General features: G+C 45.8%; 1 protein-coding gene across 8 annotated transcripts in view; it reads right to left on the bottom strand.

The window, feature by feature from the left end:
• Positions 1 to 2,385: 2,385 nt before the first annotated feature.
• PDS5A (PDS5 cohesin associated factor A) overlaps positions 2,386 to 17,529 on the bottom strand; it is a 91,760-nt gene continuing 76,616 nt past the window's right edge. The window contains exons 31-35 of one of the 8 annotated variants that reach the window (XM_070757077.1): positions 15,152 to 15,260; positions 14,082 to 14,219; positions 12,563 to 12,918; positions 6,005 to 6,155; positions 2,386 to 3,551 (exon numbers count right to left, since the gene is read on the bottom strand). In XM_070757077.1, the coding sequence (XP_070613178.1) occupies positions 3,516 to 3,551; positions 6,005 to 6,155; positions 12,563 to 12,918; positions 14,082 to 14,219; positions 15,152 to 15,260 (790 nt within the window). In that variant the 3' untranslated portion in view covers positions 2,386 to 3,515. The remainder of the gene's footprint in view (positions 3,552 to 6,004; positions 6,156 to 12,562; positions 12,919 to 14,081; positions 14,220 to 15,151; positions 15,261 to 17,529) is intronic. The other 7 variants (XM_070757078.1, XM_070757081.1, XM_070757079.1 and 4 more) reach the window with 7 other exon arrangements.

Raw genomic sequence — 17,529 nt, 5'->3', positions numbered from 1 at the left:
TAAATTATTTATTTATATATGAACAGTTATGTTAGAAGAGCAAGAAAAATATCTATGAAAAACGCAATATGTAAAATTGTATGTAAAGTAAAATAAGCAAGGGAAGAGAGATTAAATCTCTCTACTTTTTGTATGTATCTGTTTGTCTTTATGAATTTCAATAAAAGCTAAAAAATAATAATTAAAAAACAATAACAAATAAAATAAATTTCCATAGACGCAAAGCCCAATTTTGCAAATTGCTGCTCCTTTGGAAACTTGTGGTATCGAGGGAGGGAGCTGGGACAAGGGTCCCTATGCATTCCAGACCCAGTGGAGCTATACCAGTGAGTACTGCCCATAGTGCTTGAGATGATGGGAGAGATTGGCAGATGGGTCCTTGAGTCCCTCTCCGTACATGGAAACCCACCTCCATGGTCAGCTCTAGAGATGGGGAGGGGATACACACACCTTACTTGTAATGAATCTCAGAGATTGTATTAAGTCTCAAAGAACTCCCCTGCCCGATACAAACAGGAAGTTGGGTGGGGAATTCTGGGAATTGGAAGTCTTAAAAGATGCCAAGGGCGGACACAAAATCCCGCAGGGACGTTCGAAGTTGGTTCTGTTCCATTGGAACAACAACTCAAAACCTGCCTTCTTTTGAGGGCATCGTTTTTTTAGTCTTTTGGAACAAATATTTTTAAAGGGTTACTCTTTTGCCCTGAATTACAGACCATCTGCTTTTTGATCAAAACATTTCCATTTTGAACTTTAGTTTTCTGCTAAAAAGAATACAGTGGTACCTCTACCTATGAACTTAATTCGTTCCGTGACCAGGTTCTTAACTAGAAACGTTTGTAAGCAGCGTTTTTCCCCATAGGAATCAATGTAAAAGCAAATAATGTGTGCGATTGGGGAAACCACGGGGAGGGTGGAGGCCTGGTTTCCTCCCAGTAGAGTCCTAGAGAGGCCCCACGGAGGCTTCTCGCTGCCTTTTCCGGCCCTGTTTCCTCCCAGGAGATTCCTAGAGAGGCCCCGTGGAGGCTTCTCCCTGCCTTTTCCGATTAGTTTCAGATGCTCGAGTTTGTAAGTGGAAAATGGTTCTTGAGAATAGGCAGAAAAAAATATTGAACACCCGTTTCTTATCTAGAAAAGTTTGTAAGTAGAGGCGTTCTTAGGTAGAGGTATCAGTGTAAATGAATTTATCCCTATCTTAATTCTCTGCCTTCTCAATTTTGCTTTACGCTGATTGGCCGTGAAATCCTATCCTGATAAAAATTAAGGATATTTATTGAGTGGGATCTCATGGAGAACTAAATTTTAAAGGGTTTTTCAAACACACTGATCTCAGATACAGCTTTCTAAATCTTCAACCAAGGTAGTCTTTGCTTGTGAGGGGTCCTTGGTGCTCTCTGAACTTGATCCGTTTTCTTGCAGCCGTTTCATGACCCAACTAGATCAGTGATTTTCAACCTTTTTTGAGCTGCGGCACATTTTTTACATTTACGAAACCCTGGGGCACATTGAGCGGGGGGAGGGTGGGGGCTAAAAAAAGTTTGGACAAAAAAATTCTCTCTCTTCCTCCCTTTCGCTCTATTTCTCTCTCCCTCCCTCTCTCTGCCTTCCTTCTTTCTCTCTCCATCCCTTTCTTTCTCTTCCTTCCTTCCTCTTTTTTGCTCTCTTTCTCTCTCCCTCCCTACCTCCCTCTATGTCTTTCTCTCTCTCTCCTTCCCTCTCTCTTTCTTTCTCTTTCTTTCTCTTGTTCTTTTTCTCTCTCTCTTGCTTTCTCTCTCTCTCTTGCTTTCTCTCTCTCTCTTGCTTTCTCTCTCTCTTGCTTTCTTTCTCTCTCTGAGCTTTGCGGCACACCTGATCATGTCTCACGGCACACTAGTGTGCCGCGGCACACTGGTTGAAAAACACTGAACTAGATAATGAAATCAGTTCCTCATTGTTATCCATGGTGATTGGATAAAGAAAAATCTGCAAGAAAACCGCCAAGCTTGGAGAATACCAAGAACTCCTTATTTCAACCCCAAGCTACAAATATTCTTTTCTATCGGTTTATTTGTTGCATCATTTGTGTATGCAACAAAACTCCAGGGGGGGGGATGTGCTCCTTCAAATTGTATTAGCATTTCAGGGAACGAAGAAGGTAAGGGATCTCTTATGCCTTTACTACATGTTGCCTGAGGAATTCTAAGAGCGGAAGTCCACAAGTTTTAAAGTAGCCAAGAGAGATCTGATCCAACATATTAAGCATTTATCAACTAGGCTGCCATTTGTTTTGCTGACGGATTTATGCTCCACATAAAACCATCTATTTCTTTTGTGCTCGGTCAACGTTTGGCTGCACATCAGAAAAACGGTTGTGTACACTTGGGGGGAAAGCAGAAAGATACCAAATGACACCTAGAAGCATTTATTTTATGCAACCAACTTAAATATGATGGTGTGTACTTAAAAGTGTACACTATATGCTGAACAATGCCTGGGGAGGTTGGGGTGGAAAATCAACATTGATGCAAGTCTTCTAAATTAAATGTTAAAAAATGAGAAGGGGAAGGAAAAGGTAAAACAGACTTAGTTTCAATCAAGACAATGCTTGAAATCCTAAACATTTTTCAATGTTCCTTACAAAGCTGCCAAAAATCCAACTATTTTAAAAAATTGATTTTTTTACATCAATAATAAAAATCTGGTGACAAACATTATAAAATCAAATCCTGGGATGACTTTACTCCATTTAGATTTAGATATATTCCAACAAAACCACAGGAGTAAACCCACTCAGAAGTGATATATGTTTTTTATAAAACGAACAATATGTACATTTATTGCAACTTATATTAAACTAAAACGGAGGAGGAAATTAAAAAAAATGAAATGTCTACTTGAAAATCAATCATCAAATGATTAGTCTCCTACCCTTTGATAAAAGTCAGAAAGCAACATGTATAAAAATTGCCACTAGGTGACTTCTCAAAGCAGGAACCAAAAATCTGTACATCTTATTTTGCTGGGAGGGTTAAAAATTATACATAAGTCTTCGAAATGAAAGCAGGTGAGAATTCGGTTTTGCAGTTATGCCACAGATTATAAACCATTCGTTAGCCTTTTTTTTTTCTCAACAAAAAATAAGGAGAAAAAAGAGATGTCAATACCCCAATTAAGGTGTGTGAATTTTTAACAATGTTATAAGGACCTCTCTCTGACTATCTTTTTTAAAAAAAATGCAGCATGAAAATTAATGGAGTAAAACACTTTTAAACTCCAGATGTGCAGAAACTGGAATTAAGTGTTAAGCAATTTGCTTAATTATTGACTTTTCATAAAAAAAGTCTGTGGGGAAAAATAAGTACAGATGCTTTTAGCCTCTCTCAAAGAGCTTCTGCCGATTCGTTTTATCTGAAAGGGAAGCAGAGTTTTCCTTCGGTGTTTGGAGCTGAAAGCTGTACGGTCTGAAGTATTTTCAGTTCCTTTAGAGGACGTATCTTGGGTTTTGCAGAAGCTGGGCGCATGCCTTCCTTTGGCTCTCATTTCTTCCTTCTGCGAGAAAGTTTTCTTTTTACCTTGTGGAGGAGGGAAAAATGCAGGTTAAACTTAGGAGAACATTCAATTCTTTTTTTCTTTTAACCTTTCTCATCTTAAAAGGGTCCAACAGTAAATCATCGTCTATAGATCACTTGGGCGGAGTGGAGATACCGATTTTCAATATGTGTTAAGGGGGATCTTGTTTGCAAAATTTGCACTGGTGGTCTTTTTGACAGCCTTGGAATCAACAAAATTCCATTTCTTGGGGCGAATCTAAGTGGCGATCTTGTTTGTCACATTAAAAATGCATTGGACTTGAGACCATTAAACTCAAGCAGTGGTGGGCTCAGGAGTGGGCTGCTAGCCAAAATGCCTAATTGGGCTCATCGCTGCCACTCTGAAGGTACTATGAGTTTGAGCGGAATTATGTTTCTGCGTCCGTGCAGGTAGCAAAATTGCGCACGGAGACGCAGGTGTACCCATGTTCCAGCAAGGTTTTTGCTACCTGCATGGGCGCATAAGCATAATTCCGCTCGAACTCACGGTATCTCCAGAGCCACAGAGGTGAGCCCAATTAGGTGTTCTGGCTAGCAGCCCACCCCTGGGTGGGTTGCTCCCGGTTTGGCCTGGTTCTGTGAACCCAGTAGCATCAGCAGTGGGAGGCTCTGCCCACCCGCCGGGAACGCTTCTGCATGCGCGAATCGGAAGCCGCAGGTTTTAGAACACACTACGGACCTCAAGCGTTATTGTATTTGACTGGTAAAGGCTACAGGTTACATCGACATTCCCTCAATTGTATTTCAGATGTTTTGGGAAACTGGTGTGAGGACATTTAGTCCTTGACTTACAACCAGTTCATTTAGTGACCATTTGAGGTTTACGCCGCTGTCAGTACTATGTACTTCACCGATTTGGCGCGTCAATATATGAACTAACCAGAAATGTATATTTAGAGAAATTAGCACGATGTTGCTTTAAGGGCTAGTGCTGCAATTAGCTATAAGAGGGAGATACCTCTCTCTCTCTCTCCCCCTGATTTCACCCTATGCTAGTTTGTCTGTGTTACTATACTATACTGAAGACTTGCTTTGTGCTAAATGTTGGTCTATGTATTGTTTATGTAAGTAATACTTATGGTATTCAGGGTGTCCAGGAGGAAAGCATTTTGAAATTCCCAGATACTTCCCTGACATTTCTCTGTAACTTGCGATCTAGCTAAAGCATGGTTGCAGTTGACGTCATACCAAATGGCTAAGCCGTGGCTATGCTCATTTTTGCTTGACTCTGCCAAGCAGCGCGATACGTTGGGGCTTTTAAACATGATTTTTCCCTGACTTTTAAACATTTTAATACGTTGTTTTTCCCCCTGATTTTTTCTGTTTTTTTCACAAATTCCCTGATAATTCCCTGATATTACCCAAACCGCCAATTTCCCTGATAATTCCGATTTTCCTGTTTTCCAGGTCTGCTGGACACCCTGGGTATTATATATGTATGGGAGAGAATTATTATAGAATTGTGTGTTCTGCAGGAGAGAATTATTATAGAATGGCTGTCTGTATAGAACTGTGTGTTCTGATCTTGGTTGTATATGATTGATGGAAACATAGAAACATAAAGATTGATGGCAGAAAAAGACCCCATCTAGTGTGCCCTTATACTATTTCCTGTATTTTATCTTAGGGTGGATATATGTTTATCCCAGGCATGTTTAAATTCAGTTACTGTGGATTTACCAACGTCTGCTGGAAGTTTGTTCCAAGCATCTACTACTTTCAGTAAAATAATATGTTCTCACATTGCTTCTGATCTTTCCCCCAACTAACCTCAGATTGTGCCCCCCTGTCCTTGTGTTCATTTTCCTATTAAAAAGACTTCCCTCCTGAACTTTATTTCACCCTTTAACATATTTAAATATTTCAATCATGTCCCCCCTTTCCCTTCTGTCCTCCAGACTATACAGACTGAGTTCATGAAGTCTTTCCTGATAAGTTTTATGCTTAAGACCTTCCACCATTTTTGTAGCCTGTCTTTGGACCCGTTCAATTTTATCCGTATCTTTTTGTAGGTGAGGTCTCCAGAATTGAACACAGTATTCCACCATTGATTGATGTGCATGTGTATGACTTGGACTGTTTACCGACTACTGTATTGAATATATTTAAATAAACGTTTATACTCAAATTGTATTGGTCTGGGTTATTGACTGGATATCTGCCCCTATCACATCTACTCTGTATAAGTTTGTTTTAGGAATATTGGAAACAATTCCTTAGCATCCTAACAGCCGCCACTTTAAAAAAGTGACTATGGCCAACTTCTGGGAGTTGAAGTCCACAAGTTGCCAGGTTTGGGGATCTAAGTTAACTGAATAAATAATCCCTTAGTAATAAGAGGAACAGAGCAGCTGTGGCTCCTGACACCGTCTCCCTCCAAGAATTGAGAATATGAACCACTGACGGAGCCCTGAATCTGCTGCCGCCTCATGCACCTTCAGCAAGCCTGCCTCTGATTGATCTCTCTCCTCAAGGTCGTCCTGGCTGCTCTCACAAAGTTTAAAAAGATCCATTTCATTCGCAGAATATCCTGGACTGGACTCTATCTCCAAGACTGAATCTCCATCACTGCCCAGCACCTGGCTTCTGAAAAAAGGTTAGAATGGCAAAATCATACGGGGAGCAAATGTTCTGACTGAAATCATAGGCTAACATCTATATCTGGATTGTAATCGGTGGCGAAATGTACTTTAAACTGCTTTTGAGTGAATTGGAGGTACAATTTATCTGCACTGAGATCCAGCAGCAATGATACCCAGCCCAACGTCAGATATAAACAGACGTTGATAAACCTTTTACCAAGTATACTCCCAATTACGCAGGTCATCTAAAAATGTGCTCGTGTTTTGTTAAATTCTATACTTTTCACTTTGAAATAGGACAGGGGTGAAATCCAGCAGGTTCTGGAGAACCGGTAGTTGGGAGAACCAGCAAATACCATCTCTGGCTGGCCCCAGAGTGGGGAGAGAATGGAGAATTTGCAATATCATTCCCTGGAGTGGGGAAAGAATGGGGATTTTGCAGTATCCTTCCCCTCGAGTAGGGAGGGAATGGGGATTTTGCAATATCCTTCCCCTGGAGTAGGGAGGGAATGGGGATTTTGCAGTATCCTTCCCCTCGAGTAGGGAGGGAATGGGGGATTTTGCAATATACTTCCCCTCGAGTAGGGAGGGAATGGGGATTTTGCAGTATCCTTCCCCTGGAGTAGGGAGGGAATGGGGATTTTGCAGTATCCTTCCCCTGGAGTAGGGAGGGAATGGGGATTTTGCAGTATCCTTCCCCTGGAGTAGGGAGGGAATGGGGATTTTGCAGTATCCTTCCCCTGGAGTAGGGAGGGAATGGGGATTTTGCAGTATTCTTCCCCTGGAGTAGGGAGGGAATGGGGATTTTGCAGTATCCTTCCCCTGGAGTAGGGAGGGAATGGGGATTTTGCAGTATCCTTCCCCTGGAGTAGGGAGGGAATGGGGATTTTGCAGTATCCTTCCCCTGGAGTAGGGAGGGAATGGGGATTTTGCAGTATCCTTCCCCTGGAGTAGGGAGGGAATGGGGATTTTGCAGTATCCTTCCCCTGGAGTGGGAAGAGAATGGAGATATTGCAATATCCTTCCCCTGGAGTGAAGTGGGAATAGGAATTTTGGAGTATCCTTCCCCTTGAGTAGGGAGGGAAGGGGGATTTTGCAGTAACCTTCCCCTGCCACGCCCAGGGAACTGGTAGTAAAAAAAAAATGGATTTCACCACTGAAATAGGATCACATCATTATCTGCCTTTATAGTACTTTTCAAAATTAGCTTTCTATAAAGAATGACCTAAGATTCTACAGATTTTATCTGGCGCTTATTGTTGTTATTAGAGCCCATCTGAACACTTATAGCTCTCACTGACCACAAAGTCCTCAAAACATATCAAAGCAAATACAGTTTGCTTTGATGTACCAGGGCAACAACCAGATTAATCCCACTCGCTTGACCTCCCTGTATGTCCTGGCAAGTGGATAAAGAGTGGACCCTTCTGTAAAACCTGAATAAAGCAAAATGCCTCTTCTTCCTCTTGGGGCAAAGCATAAATAAGAATACAGTGGTACCTCTACTTACGAACTTAATTCATTCCGTGACCAGGTTCTTAAGTAGAAAGGTTTGTAAGAAGAAGCCATTTTTCCCATAGGAATCAATGTAAAATCAAACAATGTGTGTGATTGTCGAGGTGACTGGGGCACGTACTTGTCCACCTGTCTGGGAAGAGTTTGATCTGGTGACACCTGATGAAGTGGACAAGGCCATCGGAGCTGTGAGTTCTGCCACCTGCTTACTGGATCCGTGTCCCTCCTGGTTGGTCTCGGCCAGCAGGGAGGTGACACGGAGCTGGGCCCAGGAGATTACCAACGCTTCCTTGGGGAGGGGAGTTTTTCCACCACTCTATAAAGAAGCGCTTGTGCGCCCCCTCCTCAAGAAGCCATCCCTGGACCCAGCCGTACTTAACAACTATCGTCCAGTCTCCAACCTTCCCTTTATGGGGAAGGTTGTCGAGAAGGTGGTAGCGCTCCAGCTCCAACGGTCCTTGGAAGAAGCTGATTATCTAGGTCCCCGACAGTCAGGCTTCAGGCCCGGTTACAGCACGGAAACCGCTTTGGTCGCGTTGATGGATGATCTCTGGCGGGCCCGGGACAGGGGTTTATCCTCTGTCCTGGTGCTCCTCGATCTCTCAGCGGCTTTCGATACCATCGACCATGGTATCCTTCTGCGCCGGTTGGAGGGGTTGGGGGTGGGAGGCACTGTTCTGCAGTGGTTCTCCTCCTACCTCTCTGGCCGGTCGCAGTCGGTGTTAGTGGGGGGTCAGAGGTCGGCTCCGAGGTCTCTCCCTTGTGGAGTGCCTCAGGGGTCGGTCCTCTCCCCCTTGCTATTTAACATCTACATGAAACCGCTGGGAGAGATCATCCAAGGACATGGGGTGAGGTATCATCAATATGCCGATGATACCCAGCTTTACATCTCCACCCCATGCCCAGTCAACGAAGCGGTGGAAGTGATGTGCCGGTGCCTGGAGGCTGTCGGGGCCTGGATGGGTGTCAACAGACTCAAACTCAACCCGGATAAGACGGAGTGGCTGTGGGTTCTGCCTCCCAAGGACAATCCCATCTGTCCGTCCATCACCCTGGGGGGGGAATTATTGACCCCCTCAGAGAGGGTCCGCAACTTGGGCGTCCTCCTCGATCCACAGCTCACATTAGAAAACCATCTCTCAGCTGTGGCGAGGGGGGCGTTTGCCCAGGTTCGCCTGGTGCACCAGTTGCGGCCCTATCTGGACCGGGACTCATTGCTCACAGTCACTCATGCCCTCATCACCTCGAGGTTCGACTACTGTAATGCTCTCTACATGGGGCTACCTTTGAAAAGTGTTCGGAAACTTCAGATCGTGCAGAATGCAGCTGCGAGAGCAGTCATGGGCTTACCTAGGTACGCCCATGTTTCACCAACACTCCGCAGTCTGCATTGGCTGCCGATCAATTTCCGGTCACAATTCAAAGTGTTGGTTATGACCTTTAAAGCCCTTCATGGCATCGGACCAGAATATCTCCGAGACCGCCTCCTGCCGCACGAATCCCAGCGACCGATTAGGTCCCACAGAGTGGGCCTTCTCCGGGTCCCGTCAACCAAACAATGCCGGTTGGCGGGTCCCAGGGGAAGAGCCTTCTCTGTGGCGGCACCGGCTCTCTGGAACCAGCTCCCCCCAGAGATTAGAACTGCCCCTACTCTTCCTGCCTTCCGAAAACTCCTCAAAACCCACCTTTGTCGTCAGGCATGGGGAAACTAAACATCTCCCCTGGGCACGTTAATTTATGCATGGTATGCTTGTGTGTGTGTCTGTTATCATATGGGGTTTCTTTTCTTAAATCGTTAAATTTTAATTAATTGGATTGTTGTGACTGTTTTTACATGTTGTGAGCCGCCCCGAGTCTTCGGAGAGGGGCGGCATACAAGTCCAACAAATAAATAAATAAATAAATAAACCACAGGGAGGGTGGAGGCCCTGTTTCCTCTCAGGAGATTCCTAGAGAGCCCCACGGAGGCTTCTCCCCGCCTTTTCCGGCCCTGTTTCCTCCCAAGAGATTCCTAGAGAGGCCCCACAGAGGCTTCTCTCCACCTTTTCCGGCCCTGTTTCCTCCCAGGATATTCCTAGAGAGGCCCCACGGAGGCATCTCCCTGCCTTTTCCGGTTACAGTTTCGGAGGCTCGGGTTTGTAAGTGGAAAATGGTTCTTGAGAAGAGGCAAAAAAATCTTGAACACCCGGTTCTTATCTAGAAAAGTTCTTAAGAAGAGGTATTTCTAGGTAGAGGTACCACTGTACGCAGGCTTTTATTTATTTATTTCCATGTTCTGTTGTCTCCAAAGACTCATATCAAGTTTAATCACACTCTGATCAATCCACTGGAAAAATCGGATATAAGAAGTCCGTCCCCCCCCCCCCCAATGCCAGACATTTCTGGAATAATTTCCGTGAGGCTTTGTAGTCACACGCCTATGTGCATAACACAGCCAAGTGTGCAAGGAGGAGGATGGTGAAGAAGAGATGGGAGGAGAGCCACAGCTGAGATAGAGTGTGGAAAGGAGTGGGGATAATACCGTGTTTCCCCGATAGTAAGACACCCCCGATTGTAAGACGTATCGGGGGTTTCAGGGGGGTCGGCTAATATGAGCCGTACCCCGAAAGTAAGACATATGTCTTACTTTCGGGGAAACACGGGGGTACAGTAGAACCTCGACATACGTGTCCCCCCCCGCCGCCGCCTGCAAGCACTCTGCCAGGCGGCTCTACCCGCTCCGCGCCTCCTTTATCTCTGGGTCTGTGGAGGGAGGGAGGGTTCCGGCCTTCCGAAGCGGCGCTGGGCAAAAGGGGGCGGGCGGGCAGCGGCGGAAGGTGAGAGGTGCCTCTTCGATATGCCGGAGAGCCGGAGAAGGGGGCGTCCGGACCCCCCCACCCCCAGCAGAAGCCAAGGGGGGGGATCCTTTCAAGCGGCGCTGGGCGAAAGAGGGCGGGCGGCCAGCAGCAGAAGGCGAGAGGTGCCCCCTTCTCCGGCTCTCCGGCAGATCGAGCGCGCGAAGAGGCACCTCTCACCTTCCGCCGCTGCTGGCCGCCCTCTTTCGCCCAGCGTTGCTTCGGAAGCCGCCGAACGCCGTCGGGACGCTTGGCGACCGCCTCTCCGCTCGCCAAGTGCCGGCAGATCGAGCGCGCGAAGAGGCACCTCTCACCTTCTGCTGCTGCCCTCTTTCGCCCAGCGTCGCTTCGGAAGCCGCCAAACACCGTCAGGGGGGCGCTTGGCGACCGCCTCTCCGCTCGCCAAGTGCCGGCAGATCGAGTGCGCGAAGAGGCACCTCTCACCTTCCGCCACTGCTGGCCGCCCTCTTTTGCCCAGCGTCGCTTCGGAAGCCGCCGAACGCCATCAGGGGGGTGCTTGGCAACCGCCTCTCCGCTCGCCAAGTGCTGGCAGATCGAGCGCGTGAAGAGGCACCTCTCACCTTCCGCCGCTGCTGGCTGCCCTCTTTCGCCCAGCGTCGCTTCGGAAGCCGCCGAACGCCGTCAGGGGGCGCTTGGCGACCGCCTCTCCGCTCGCCAAGTGCCGCGGGGAAGTGCCGCTCACCAAGCGCCCCCCTGACGGCGTTCCGCGAAGCGACGCTGGGCGAAAGAGGGCGGCCAGCAGCGGCGGAAGGTGAGAGGTGCCTCTTCGCGCACTCGATCTGCCGGAGAGCCGGAGAAGGAGACACCTCTCGCCTTCTGCTGCTGGCCGCCCGCCCTCTTTCGCCCAGCGCCGCTTGAAAGGACCCCCCCCTTCCACCCCTTGGCGCCGCGGCGAGGCGAAGGCGAGGGGCGCGCGGGGAGCTGCCGGAAAGGAGGCGGGCGAAGGAGGGCGCAGCTCCGGCCGCTCGCCTTGGAGCCGGTCGGCCTCGCTGGCCGCTTGCAGCCGAGCCTCGGCGGTGACGTATGGAGTGGGGGCGGCGGGGAACAAGCAGCGAAGCAGCCCGACGAAGGCTTCTCCTGCCGAAAGGCGCCCGCCAGAGACCGGTAAGCTTCAGAGACGCCGGGTGGGCGGACACGTGTCAAGGCCGACGTGTGCACCGGACGCGGCTGCCACGTCATGGCGGGGCCCGGACGGGGCGGGCAGGCGGGGATGCGGATGTGTCTCCGTGTGTTTGTGTGGGGGGGGCGAGGGTGCTTCGGGCTCTTTGTCCCCCCCGGTGGGTAAAAATGAAGACCCAGATTTTTCAAGAAGATTTTTTAAAATACTACTTTTTACCAGACACGGGTGTTGCGTGTTTGGGTAGGTGGGTTGGCCAGGTGGGTCTTATTTTTTCCAATATAAGACATACCCCGAAAGTAAGACGTAGTGGGGCTTTTGGGGGTAAAAAGAAAGTAAGACACTGTCTTACTTTCGGGGAAACACGATAGTGAAACAGTAAGCCTAGGGAGGGTGAAAAACAGGCCTCCCAGACGTTCCAGAAATGGGTGCGTTTCTGGACTCCGAAGGGCCTTCGGAGCCTGGGGGAGGCCATTTTTCCCCTCCTAGTGACTTGAGGAAAGCTCTAGAGGCCTAGGGAAGGTGAAAAATAGGCCTCCCGGAAGCCCGGAAACAGGCTGAAAACCAGCTGGCCGAAAGGAGGTGCGTGTGCATGCATTGTAGAGCTGAACTGGGCAATAACTTGCATGCCCGCAGAGAGGGGTCTGCGGGCCACTGTGCCAAGCATGCCTTAGGTTCGCCATCAGGGGTATAGGGTCTCCTGCTTGAGTCGGGCGAGGCAACTTCTAAAGTTCCTTTCAACTCTTAATTTATTTGACTTTTACGCTGTCTAATCCCAAGGGACTCAGGGATTCAACTCTTAAGGAGAGATTTTCTCCCACCGCCACAATTAAACCAGCAAAGGCTAATGCCAGCTGTATTTCAATGTGATTGATTAAACCCTCCTCCCCCTCCCCCATGGACACCAAGCCCGCTTCCGCTTACCTTTGCAGGTCAATCTGCCTCTGTGCTGGTGCGGTTTTCTTTGTGGCTTCTTGCTGCTTTGGTGCCTTGGCATTGCTTGCCTCCAGTCCACCCGGACCTTCTGGAGCCGGGGCTGCCCTTTTCCGTCCTCGTCCGGAGGATTTACTCACTTCGGCACTTTTCGTGGTGGCGCCCTGAGATTCAGACTTGGGGGGACGTCCTCGCCGGGGTTTGGGAGGAGCCGGCTGACCCGTTTCGTCGGTTTTCTTCTCTTCCGCTTTTTGATGAAAATTCTCCGTTCCGGCTGCTGTTGTGATTTTTTTTTTGCCCCGATCAGCACTGACATTTTCTTGGGGTGCCTGGTCAGAATTAATCTCCTGGAAAAGAAAACAACAAAAAAGAGTGGCAGGTCGAGGCGTCATCTGTTTGAATCAACTTGTCTTGCTTGTGAAATACTGCATTTTTCAGAGTATAAGATGCACCTTAGTTTTTTGGGAGGAAAATAGGGAAAAGAATCTGCTTATCAGATATTTATTTGGCAAGCATCCTTAGTCTGGTCAGCTTCAGCACATTATTTTATCTCCTGGTTAGGGCTTTAAAAAAACCTTATTCAGAGAGAGTAACAATGAAAGTGCTCGCAAACTAGTAAGAGCTGGGAAAATCATTAGCACCTGGTTAGGGCTATAAAGAAACATTCTGAGCAAGTAGAGCAAGGAAAAAAATCTGCAAAGACTTAGCACTTGGAAAACATTCTTTGCAAAGAGTAACAATGAGAGTTTGCAAGCCGTTAGGGGCTGGAAACATTGTTAGTACCTGGTTAGGGCTGGAAAGAAACACCTGGAGCAATTAGATCAATTAGAAAAACATTACAAAGACAGGTTTGGAAAACATTCTTGACAGAGAGTAATAAGGAAAGAGCTTGCAAGCAGGTAAGACCTGGGAAACATTGTTAGCATTTTGTTAGGGATGGAAAGAAACATTTGGAGCAAGTTAGAGCAATGAAAAAACCTTGCAAAAACGTAGGGCTTGGAAAACATTCTTCCCAAAGAGTAACAATGAAACAGCTTGCAAGGGAAGTTCGTTAGCACCTAGTTGGGGCTAGGGAAAAAAGCTACATTCAGAGTAGAAGACACACCTGAATTTTTAGCCTCTTTTAGGAAGGAAAAAGGTGCCTCTTATACTCTGAAAAATACAGTACATTTCCAGGATGATTGGCAACACCAGTAGCCACCTTGAAAGTATCGTTAATACAAACGGATTTGCTGCTGCCAAAGGGATTTCTACACCAGGCCCTTTCTCACACCCTGTTCACAAAATACGTAAATCATCATTTGGTCAGTTCACAATGAAAAGACAGTAGCTTTCACATGACTTGAGGCAAAATCCTGGTCCCGTTTGATCTGAAAACGAGACCCACTTTGGTCTTGTGCAGGGGTCTGCAACCCGCAGCTATGGAGCCCCATGTTGCTCTTTCTTATTTTATTAAAATATTCTTTATTAATACAGTGGTATACCTCTACCTACAAATGCCTCTACTTACGAACTTTTCTAGATAAGAACCGTGGGTTTTTTTGCCTCTTCTCAAGAATCTTTTCCTCTGTGGGGCCTCTCTAGGAATCTCCTGGGAGGAAACAGGGCCTCTACTCTCCTTGTGGTTTCCCCAATCGCATGCATTATCCTATGGGAAAAATGGCTTCTTCTTACAAACCTTTCTACTTAAGAACCTGGTCACGGAACAAATTGAGTTCGTAAGTAGAGGTACCACTGTATATATACATTAAAATAAAAAAGAACAAGCATTAGACAAAGAAACAATGAATTAAAAAGAAAAAATGACATTTAAACATACATACAAAATCGTGCAGTGGAAATCAGAGAGAGAGCAGTGAATAATATATTATATTCCTTGTCATATAATAAAGTTTATACTATGCTTTATATGATGATAATAATAATAATAGTTATAATTTCCTATTGATAGTGATGTGGCTCTTTCGTCCCTCTCCTGTAGCTCCCTGTCACTCAAAATATGCATCACAACTGATGACACCCTGCCAGCAGCAATTAATTGAGTTGAGCTTTTCCACCCAGAATGCAAAATGTTTTTGTTGCATGCAGAAATAAAAATTTGTTTTCTCTGTAGCAGTTTATTTTTTTAATAAATAGCATAAGGTAAAAAAACTCCAAAACGATATATGCAGTGTTATCTTCATTTTAGAGGTCAAAAGGGCTTTGTGGCTCCCAGTGTTTTCTTTTCTGTGGGAAAGTCCAAACGGTTCTTTGAGTGTTTAAGGTTGCCAACCCCTAGTCTAGTGATTAAGGCACAAGGCTAAAAACTGGGAGACAGAGGGTTCTAGTTGCGGGAATGATGGCAAGATAGTCAGCTGTATGACTTTGGGCCAATCAACAGGAGAGTCAATTCAATTCAATTTATTAGATTTGTATGCCGCCCCTCTCCGAAGACTCGGGGCGGCTCACAACAATAATAAAAACAGTATAACAATAACAGTATAAGATGGTGAGTTCTAGTCCTGCTTTAGGCATGAAAGCCAGCTGGGTGACTTTGAGCCAATCATCAGGAGAGTGATTTTTTAAGAAGCCTGACCATACCTTGTTCTTCACAGGTTCCATTTTTATTGGAGTGACTGAAATAATTCTTACTGGATTTTCATCATTTTCACTGATCCCCGTCTCTGATAGGTCCGAGCTCGGTTCTCTGCTGGACAAATTTTTAAAAGATTAACGTAAGTTTGGGGTGTTGTTTTTTTCCCTTTGGAGCTACGAAATCAATTGATCAACAAGGAAAAGGTAGCCAGCTGCATTGGAAGTTCATGGTCAAATTCACTGCATTTAGAAAACACTCAAAATAAAACTTTCTGTGCTTTAAATCCTATCCATCTTTTTTTTTTCTTGAGTTTTCTTTTATTTAAACAAACATTCAAAACATTGGACACAGTGTGACCATCTTGTTCGGTCTTTTCTTTATGCATTTTTTACATAACAACAAATATAGTTATCACTCATCATATATTACTATTCTGATCTTATATACATATCCCTTGTACTCATTTATTTATATAGCTAAGCGTCCAATTTCCATTCTCCCAACCCTAAGTCTTTACTTCTGACTCCTTTTCCATCCTTTGATACATTCTGTATTTCAAAGTATTCTCTTTCACCCCTGATTTTAAGTTCTAATGTTAGCCTATCCATTTCCGTGCATGCCAAGATTTTCTTCGGTATTTCTTCCTCCTGCGGAGTTTCTTCGTTTTTCTGGTCTTGCACATAGACCAGTCTTGCCGCCGCTATTATAAGCAGCATTAGATATACCTGATCTTTGTCATATTTCACATTTGTGATTCCTAGTAGAAACAATTCCTGGTTTCATATCTATGTTTTTTAATTTGGTATCTCTTCCAAACGCTTTACCTGGCACCAAAATTCCCTTGTTTTTATACATAACCACCACATATGATAAAAGAAGAATCTTTCGCTGTTTTGCATTTCCAATACTATGGTGAGAGTTTCATTTTTGCTAAGCTTGTAGGCAGAATCTTTGAGGGTGGGTGAAAGTGGAACATTTTCTCTTAGGCAGCCGTCATGTTTTCACATAGAGAATATTAGTTATATTAGAGTTGTACGAATGTCTCCGTCAGCCTTTCTTTAAAGCAGAGGTGTTTTTCCTGGGGCTGCAGCTCTAGCATGATCTCAAGAAAAGATGTACAGTGGTACCTCATCTTACGAACGCCTCTTCTAACGAACTTTTCAAGATACGAACCCGGTGTTTAAGATTTTTTTGCCTCTTCTTCCCAACTATTTTCACCTTACGAACCCAAGCAGCTGCTGGTGGGGATGAAGGGGTTTCTTTTTTCCCCTTTTTTGAAGAAAGAAAAGGGAGGGGCAGCTTGGAGGAGTAAAGATTTTGCATGCTTGCAAAGGCACTGAAACTGTGTCTTTTTAAGAAAGAAAAGGGAGGGGCAGCTTGGAGGAGTAAAGATTTTGCATGCTTGCAAAGGCACTGAAACTGTGTCTTTTTAAGAAAGAAAAGGGAGGGGCAGCTTGGAGGAGTAAAGATTTTGCATGCTTGCAAAGGCACTGAAACTGTGTCTTTTTAAGAAAGAAAAGGGAGGGGCAGCTTGGAGGAGTAAAGATTTTGCATGCTTGCAAAGGCACTCCAATGGTGTCTTTTGAAGAAAGAAAAGGGAGGGGCAGCTTGGAGGAGTAAAGATTTTGCATGCTTGCAAAGGCACTCAAATGGTGTCTTTTGAAGAAAGAAAAGGGAGGGGCAGCTTGGAGGAGTAAAGATTTTGCATGCTTGCAAAGGCACTCAAATGGTGTCTTTTGAAGAAAGAAAAGGGAGGGGCGCCCCCCTTGCCTTTCTTCCTTCCCACTCACCCTTTAGCCTAGCCTTGCTTCTTCCACCCGCCCCCTTTAGCTGCTCCTCCCTGCCCTCTGTTCGCCTCCGTTCTAAAGTTTGGGATTTTCCTGAAGGATTTGCAAGCATTATTTGCTTTTACATTGATTCCTATGGGAAACATTGTTTCATCTTACGAACTTTTCACCTTACGAACCTCCTCCTGGAACCAATTAAGTTCGTATGATGAGGTACCACTGTACTTGGTTTAAAGAAGGGCTCACAGGCCTCTAAACTATGATTTTGCCTTCAAATTGGAACGGCTGAACGGCCCTATCAAATACTGCTATACTCAGCGGTGAAATCCTCTGAAGTCTCCTATCGGTTCTTTTCAGTCTGCTACCGAGCGTGCAATTTACCCACGCCTGCGCAACACTAAAAAAGAGAGAACATTTTGAAGCCTTCCGAGTCTGCAAAGGTAGAACAGTGAGTCGGGGGGGCAGGAATCCGTTGTGCTACACGATTTAGACTAACTAGAAAACAGGAAATTTGACAATTCTAGCTAATATAAATCATGCATCACAGCTGATCATCGGAAATACCAGTTTCTCCCAAACTGGTAGCATTTTTTACT

This window comes from Erythrolamprus reginae, chromosome 7, assembly GCF_031021105.1.
Source record: "Erythrolamprus reginae isolate rEryReg1 chromosome 7, rEryReg1.hap1, whole genome shotgun sequence".
Taxonomy (NCBI): Eukaryota; Metazoa; Chordata; class Lepidosauria; order Squamata; family Dipsadidae; genus Erythrolamprus; species Erythrolamprus reginae.
The sequence above is the reverse complement of the archived record's forward strand: the minus strand, read 5'-3'. Positions and strand labels throughout refer to the sequence as shown.